Source organism: Prosopis cineraria, unplaced genomic scaffold (genome assembly GCF_029017545.1).
Source record: "Prosopis cineraria cultivar Desert tree isolate PC_DT_omini unplaced genomic scaffold, ASM2901754v1 PC5, whole genome shotgun sequence".
Classification (NCBI taxonomy): domain Eukaryota; kingdom Viridiplantae; phylum Streptophyta; class Magnoliopsida; order Fabales; family Fabaceae; genus Prosopis; species Prosopis cineraria.
The window spans coordinates 39,461,426-39,469,389 of NW_026555336.1; the positions used below are offsets into that span (position 1 = coordinate 39,461,426).

The following is a 7,964-nucleotide window of genomic DNA, read 5'->3' on the forward strand; positions in this document are numbered from 1 at the left end:
TTTTCCGATCACATGCATTTAGCATATTAGACCAATGAGACGATAATATGCATATAAGCAAAGAATAAGGGATAAAATCTTGTATTATCCAAATGGACTTCTTATTATGTTCCCTTGATTGTATTTTTGTTTTCCCACTGGATGGAATAAAAGCATAATTATAATTCAGGAAAGGTTTCAAAACACAATCAAGGGAATAGGAACACACAAGCTAAACAAGATTATCAAGTAAGCCCAAAGAAAAGAAAAAGATCTTGATTAGAAATTAAAATCGCACCCTTTTTATCTGAAAACAAAACGTATCCCGTTGAAAAGGACGCCGAAGAACAACTGGTTGGCGTTGGCCCAAGAAGGTCAAACTTTAATTGGTTGCCTCTTAGAGGATGATGACTCCGCCATGAATAAAGTAATCGCAACTGTTGCAGAAGGAGGGACGGGGAATACCACCATGGCACTTCAAATCCGTCATAATGGCTATAACAGAGACTGCTTCAAGAAGGTAGCATTAAATGAAGAGGAGCTTCTGAAATACTTGATTCAGCAGCTCTGCAATGTTGATTCTCAGAGAATTCAATTTCACACGATGAATACCTTTAGTTGTCTGGTTTCTTTACAGAAGCTAAGCATAGTTGAAGTAGCAAATGAAGAAGAAAGTGACTTCTTGGAGAAAGGCTTGGGGATGCTGATCCAACTGAGAAGACTGTGTTTGGTCAATCTTCAAAAACATCATCAGAGTGCTCTGTGCTTATTCATCTAAAAAAAAAAAAAAAACAAAGAGCAATCTATGTTCTCTGTCTCTTAACACAAGCGGAAAATTCGACTTGCAAGATACCACCTCCGCTTCTTGGAAGGCTGTGCTTGGTTGTGTTCTCTGAAGAGCTTGAAGGTGTTAAGGCTAGTGGGCACTCGACTTAAGGAGGATCCTTTTCTGTGTCTTGAGAAGTTGCAGAGCTTGGAGGTCATTGGACTTCATGATGCTTTTATTGATGGCGCGACAATGCGCATGTTGTCTGCTTTCTGTGATAGATTACAGTGGTTCATCATGGGAGAGCATATTTTTAATTTTTCTCTATAAAATAATCATGATCATATATAGAGTTTTCCTTTACACACTACAATGTAGTTGATATTGAGATCAAATGGTGTTTGGATTCATTCGTATGCATCTCATTTGATTTTTCAGGTTTGATCCAAGACATGTCCATTTATGCCAATTCAAGAAATTCATAAAAAAAACTCTCATCTTCCGCCATTAGATCAACATTTAATTGTGCTAAATAAGATGTCATGTTGGTTCTACAGTTACGAAAGTATCATAATTGTATTTTATTCCTCAATTGAAATAATATTTATTATAAATTGATGGTATCAAACTTTTGCAAGCAATTGATTGACAAGTAGGCAGAGTCACACATGACAAAATTCCCACTCCTTTCTCATTAATGCTCCTCAATCATCGTAATATCAAATCATTTAGACTAAAGAGATATACAATTTGCTCCATTTCATAGCTACTATACTCTCTTTCTCTCCTTCCTTGCGGCTTCTTCATTTTACTTTTGATGATTTTGTTTGCAAACTTGCCCGTATAATTATGAAGTGAGGCATTGCTTATGCCCCTTCTTCCATATTTGATGCTTGGCTCTTCGTTGTTGATGAAAGTGAAGCCACAGCCTCCCCAACTGTCAAGAAAAGGTTATCTGCTCTGATCAAGTCGTTGCCTTCATCTGCTTTCTTCAACTTCTCCATAACTTCAGCCAGAGGATTCACCAGCACAATCTGTCACAAGCCACACCATTGAGTCACAGTCAAGATTTGAGAACTTCCTGTCATATTAAATGAAGTAGCAAACCACCAAGCATATGAGATTATAGCATTCTTGCCTCAATGCCCTTATTTTTCATTGCTTGTTTCAATTCTCTGAAAAGTGAGACTCCACTTGTGTCAACGCTGCTCACAGCTGAAAAGTTCCACCACCATATTTCTCTTGTTCAGTGTTCCTTTAATTTGAATGTTCTACTAAACATGCGCTTAATATGCTTTAACTAACATTTCAATGCTTCAATCAATGTACCACAAGTCAAGAAGAATGGGTACAAGACTCAACATATACAGTACAGATATAAAGTATTACTAGCAATTTATCTGGTAGCATGTGATTCTACCAGAAATTAAAATAACAGACCACCAAACTTCGGTTTCAAAACTAATCTGGTTACCTGACATTTCCAGAATCACATATTGAAGACTTGAGCCTTTCTTAACGCTATCTTCCTCTTCATATTCTTCTATCCATCGTAAAATCCTGAACAAAACAAATACTAGTAGTTTAGTAACAGAGGAAGGACCCATCAGCCATTGATAAAAGTGACAATCTGTGAAGTGGAAACCCAACCTCTCGTTGAGATATGTGATGTTTGCGAAATTGATGGGAGCCTCGATGCTTAAAAGGAGAAAACCAGGCAACTTCACAGCTTCCTCATAATGATCAACATTTCGATATATATCTGTACCTGGTATGTTCCCCAACATCACTGTCTTAGGCCTTGTAACTTGCAGGAGGATCTTCAAAATTGACAACCCAACCTGACCAAAAGCATGTCCATCACCCCCATGTCATTTTAAAAGGGGGAAAATCATAAACCTTTTACTTTTCCTGTTCTTGAGGAACACCTAGAAGTTGAAGGTTATAATAATGTTGTTGCCAATAGAAGCCTCATGAGTAATAAAATAGTGAAAAATGTACTTACTGCAAGAGCAAGGCCTTCCTGCACAGAGATAAAAATGACGCCCAAGAATGCAGTGAGCATCACGATGAAATCGTATTTGTCTAACTTCCAGATGTAATAAGCAGCAGGGATATCAATGAGGCCGATTACAGCTGTCACTATGATTGCTCCGAGTACAACATTTGGAGTGTATTGAAACAGTGGCATGAGAAACAGGAGAGTCACCATAACTGTCACAGACATTACTATATTTGACACTGCTGATTTTGCTCCTGCATTGTTATTGACTGCTGATCTAGAGAAAGCACCTGAAATTCATAGTTAAGTCGGGTAAATCACGAAGAAGTACGTACAATTCCCAAAAAAAAAAATGTTCATGTCTAAGATATGATAAAATCTTGTATCAGACATTACACGATTCTCTAAATCACAAATGGACACCATCAGTCATACATAAATTGTCCTGTCTGTCATTTTCATTTGGGGGGAGTTTAGTTTCTAAGTTGTTGGCTGTACCTGTTGTAACATAGCAGGAAGTAAAGGAGCCAACCACATTCATGAAGCCAATTGCCATCATCTCCTTATTTCCATCCACTTTGTAGTTCTTGAGAGCTGCAAAAGTCCTTCCGACTGCAATACCTTCCTGTTTGAGAAAGTCCCATAACGTTCAATCAGGATAAATCTCTCTCTCTCTCGCGCGCGCGCGCGAATATTTAATATGCAACACAGGATCCTAAAGATGCAAAATGCCTAACGGTACACTTCTACTTGTATTATAAAAAGTATCTGCCATTGATATCTGGCTTCTTCTACACTACTCATCCTTGTAGTTCAAAATTTTGTGATCGAATTTTTTTGATTTTAAAGAATTTTAATGCATTCTTAACCAATAAAATCCTGTATATTTCTATGTACCAGGATGCTACATGATAAGTCAGATTAACAAAACTTAAAAGTTGATTGAAACTACAGAATTGGATGTGGTAATTTAACCTACAAAGAAACAAAAAGCAAAAAAGAAATAGAGAAAAGGTAAAACTTAACAGTGAGGGACAAAATGCCAGTGATAAGCCCAGTTTTGATTACTAGACCCAGACGACTTCCATGAAAGCGCAGCATATTCCATGAAGGAGGATTTAAACCTTCTTGCAATTTTCCTATCTAACAAACACACCAGAATCTGGTCAGTACACAAAAGGTGATATTTGGCGAAAAAATGTGAAGTAATTACTAAGGCAAGTAATGAAGCTGTTTGAGCAAGTGACATACAACACTGATGCCATGATGCTGACCCTTTATTGCAAATACCAGGAGGGTAGAGATTATCACGGACACGAGAGGAGCACCAGCTGAGACCCAGAAAAGCTTTGGCCTCCTCATGCTCTACACATATAAATACCAAGGGATATGAAGTATTTCTTTCCTATGATATTAGAAGTTACGTTCTAGGCTCAATATGTTGAGCAAACAGGCATTAGCATAGATATTAAATATAAAGATCTATACATATGCAAGTTCTGTTCAATTTGGGCCAAAATGTAGCAACTAGAACACCCGCAAATTTCAGGAACATGATATTTCTTTAAGTTCCAATTCCTAACGAATCATAGGAACTGGTATGATTACATTTGTTTTCCTTTCTTGTATTTTGGTGGAGGGGCGGAAACCAAATCTTGCGAAGAACGACATAGATTCAGTATTACGTGAAAGGGCATTATTAGGCTAAAGTGAAATACTACACATAAAAGTTGGATTCAACGGTGTTCTCTACCTCTGTTCTAATATTTATTATAAGACACTTTTACCTGTTTTATATATATAAAGAAAAATTAGATTTTTTTATATATCTGGATATGTACTTTTATTTTTATCCTCAATTTTACATAATGATACAATTATATTAAATACCTTTATGCTAATTAAAAAAAGATAAAATTAAAAAAATAATTTAATTATTATAAAGTGTCTTACATGCTAGACAAAAAATTATTTTTAAAATGTGTCTTATAAATAGAATTAGAAGGAGTATGCTTTATCAAATCATGCCTTTACAGGGGGAAAAAACAAGAAGAGAGGAGAAGAAAAGAACGATGAAACCAAAACAGGGATTCTAATGTTTCTTCATGGGCGAATTAAATCCAGAATCCAGCTTTAACCTCACCAAAGTGGAGACTTTTAATTTTAACCAGGCCTATTGGTTTTACAGTTGCTACGCTTTCATCACTTTGACACTCTTGTATTGTTGCGAAATTTCTGTAAATATGGTTAGGGTTTCTGCTCGAAGTTCGAACCCAAAATGGAAACTTTCTTCAGTTTTTCTTCGAATAAGGTCATCGGAGTGTAACCTTTTTGGGAAGTCCAGGCATCATCAGGGTGAAATAAGGCGTGAGTGTGAGTGATAACGCCCAAAAAAAATAAAAAGGTCATGCGGGCGTGCTCAAAAGCAACTTTAAAAAGTAAAGTCAAGACTGTATTTTAGAAGCTTGTCAATGTGATTATTATTATAATTCCAATTAATCAATGCACATAATTGTAATCGAGTTTTATTAACAAAGTTCAAACAAAATCATGATCTACATATATACTAATATGAAAGCGGTACGGGTTAAAATAACATTTTCAAGAAAAATATATGCATGCTAACTAAATTACTAATTATGCGTATTTTCTCTCAATAAATTATGTGCATATTAAAGTTTGGAAATGCAAATTTAGCATGTTTAAAAATTATATATAGTAACGTAAATCTGAGTCATTTATTATTTTTACTTTTTTATAATTTTAAGTACGAATTTCATCTCACTGTTCAATGCAAACAGGTATCAATACATCGATACACGACGATTGAAGTGTGTGAGCTTCGTGAGGTTGATCCAGGAGTTTGATCACTGTCCCAGTTGAAAATAGGTATTCTCACCATTTAATACCTGCTATGATGGTCTCCTTCTGAAAACATGTTGCCAGTTATTATAACTTTTATGGCATGCGTTTATATATTGATTTCAATGAAAAATTTAATAAACTAGTAATTTCAAGAATTTAAATTTTGGCTATTTTTTAAAATTATTACGATTTCTTAATATTAGACTTCGTTGTACATAAAATTAAAGAGTTAAAATATTCTTGCAACACTGAAAATATTAAATTATAATTTATTAAAAATTTTAATTTTGTAAAAGAGAATCTTTAAATTGTCTAACTAAGTATTGCTACATGATTATGCCTTGGTGGTATTTTTGGTTATGGAAGGAAAAAGCCAAATGGGTATTTCTTACTCCTACTTGCAATCAAAAAGTATACCACACAGACAGAGACAGAGAGAGGAACAACATACAACGTGTCTTGCCAATAGGAGCAACACCAAGAAGCAAAACCCCATCACTATTGTTTGCCATGACCACTGCAAAACATCCACCAATTACCATTTCTCAAATATATAAACCAGAAAGGAAAGCTTCTTCTCCGCAGTTTTTATCCCAAAATAAAAAACAAAGTTAATTACCAATACTGGAAAAAATATGAAATATAATTGAAAAAAGGAAGATCTGAGGTTGCAGAGAAGATTAGCCCTGGACCCAAAAAACCATCACCCCCAAGATTTACCCAAGTTGGATAGACTTCCAAATCAAATAAGGTAGCTCCAGGTGGTGGCTCCGCGGCTGGGTTGAGTCATCATGAATGTCTTTTTATGAAGCAGTTTTTACATGCAGTGTATGATATTTACACGCAAGGATTAAGACTGTATCTAGGCCCACCACGAATCACAAACCAATGAACCATCGAGTGTGTCTTGGTGAGTGTGATGAGGTTGATAGGAAAAAAATGGACTGGAGTGAATAAAGGCAATCAACAAGAACGACAGAGAAACAGAAAGAGAACCTCATGGGAATTGTGAAAAACTGAGGTCATCACAGGTACTAGGCCCATCTGGGTAGTGAAATGACTAATCCCCAAGAGGCTTTTTAGTTGTTGCAGAGACACAATTATAGCAGCTCCGGCCATAAACCCAATCAGGATGGCCTTTGATAAGAAGTCAATGATGAAGCCTAGCCTGCAAGTAATCAGAAATTAATATGTATTCCTTCCAGTCTTTTCTTTAAATAAGTGGTTGTCAGAAAATAATCAACCTCAGGATTCCAAGAGACGCTTGAAAGAGACCAGCAAAGAGGGTTGAAGTGAAGGCCAACTCGAGAAACAGAACAGGGTCAGAAGCCGGGGACACTTCCTGCCTCAGCATCGATCCCAGCACCAGGAAGCAATCGACACAGGTCCTACTGCAAGGTCCCTCGAGCTTCCCAGAACAGCATAAACCAGAGGAGGCACAAAACTGGAATCTGAAATATATCCAAAAGGTTGATACAAAATTTGCAGACGCGAATAATCCCAGAAAATCAATATATATAATAACACTCACAGAGTCCCACAATTGGAGGAAGGCTTGCTAGCTTAGCATAACTGATTCCCTGAGGATAAAACAGAGGTACTGATGAGCGGACGCACGGAGGAATGTCTAACTGTATCAGAATCTGAGTTGCTGTTCACTAACCTGGGGGATGGCCAAGCTGGCGATGGTGAGGCCGGAAACGATGTCGGATTTGAAGAGAGTGAGGCTGTAATTGGGGGCCCATTGAAGGATAGGGAAGAAATACTGGGCTGCAAGGACCAGCTTCTTCCTCAATGGCTGACCCTTGAATTGGCGAAGAGGGTCGTCAGGGAAGAACATTTCCTTCAGCTTGGCCCTCAGCTTCTCCAGGGTGGTCCTGCGTGGCGGTGCCACCACCTTGTGAATTTCTTCCATGCTTATTTGGAGGCAATGCGACCTGTAGTTGGTGGTGGTGCCATTAGGCTCCATGAAGAAGAAGAAGAAGAAGAAGAAGAAGAAGAAGGCTGCTTATTGGAAGGAACGATGATCCGGTGGCGAGTGGGTGGTGGTTGGGTTTATAGGCAATGATGCTATTTATGTCGCTTCTGGCTGTAGTGAACCCTGATCCATTAATCAACGCACACCTCGCTACAAACCGCTACGTAGTACATCCAGGTCGCACCTGGGTGTATACTACTGAACAAATGGATAAAAAGTAAAAACATTAGAAAATACTGCATCATAAATCATCATTACTATTATTAAATAAATTATTCAAAATAAAAAATGCCAGAGGTAACTAAGGGGATTTGCAGTTTTTGCCAGTGGCATTGAAAATCTATTTTAAAAACAGCTTTTCATTCTTTAAAATA

General features: G+C 37.1%; 1 protein-coding gene across 1 annotated transcript; it reads right to left on the reverse strand.

The window, feature by feature from the left end:
* Window positions 1-1,414: 1,414 nt before the first annotated feature.
* LOC129311810 (probable sulfate transporter 3.3) lies at window positions 1,415-7,680 on the reverse strand. The gene is given in 14 exon segments (XM_054954279.1): window positions 1,415-1,779; window positions 1,884-1,960; window positions 2,220-2,305; window positions 2,396-2,586; window positions 2,751-3,037; window positions 3,246-3,372; window positions 3,774-3,890; window positions 3,999-4,112; window positions 6,064-6,129; window positions 6,609-6,780; window positions 6,857-6,983; window positions 6,986-7,063; window positions 7,144-7,192; window positions 7,276-7,680. Coding segments are annotated over 14 exon segments (1,965 nt in total). The 5' UTR covers window positions 7,582-7,680; the 3' UTR covers window positions 1,415-1,611.
* Between the last annotated feature and the right edge of the window lie 284 nt (window positions 7,681-7,964).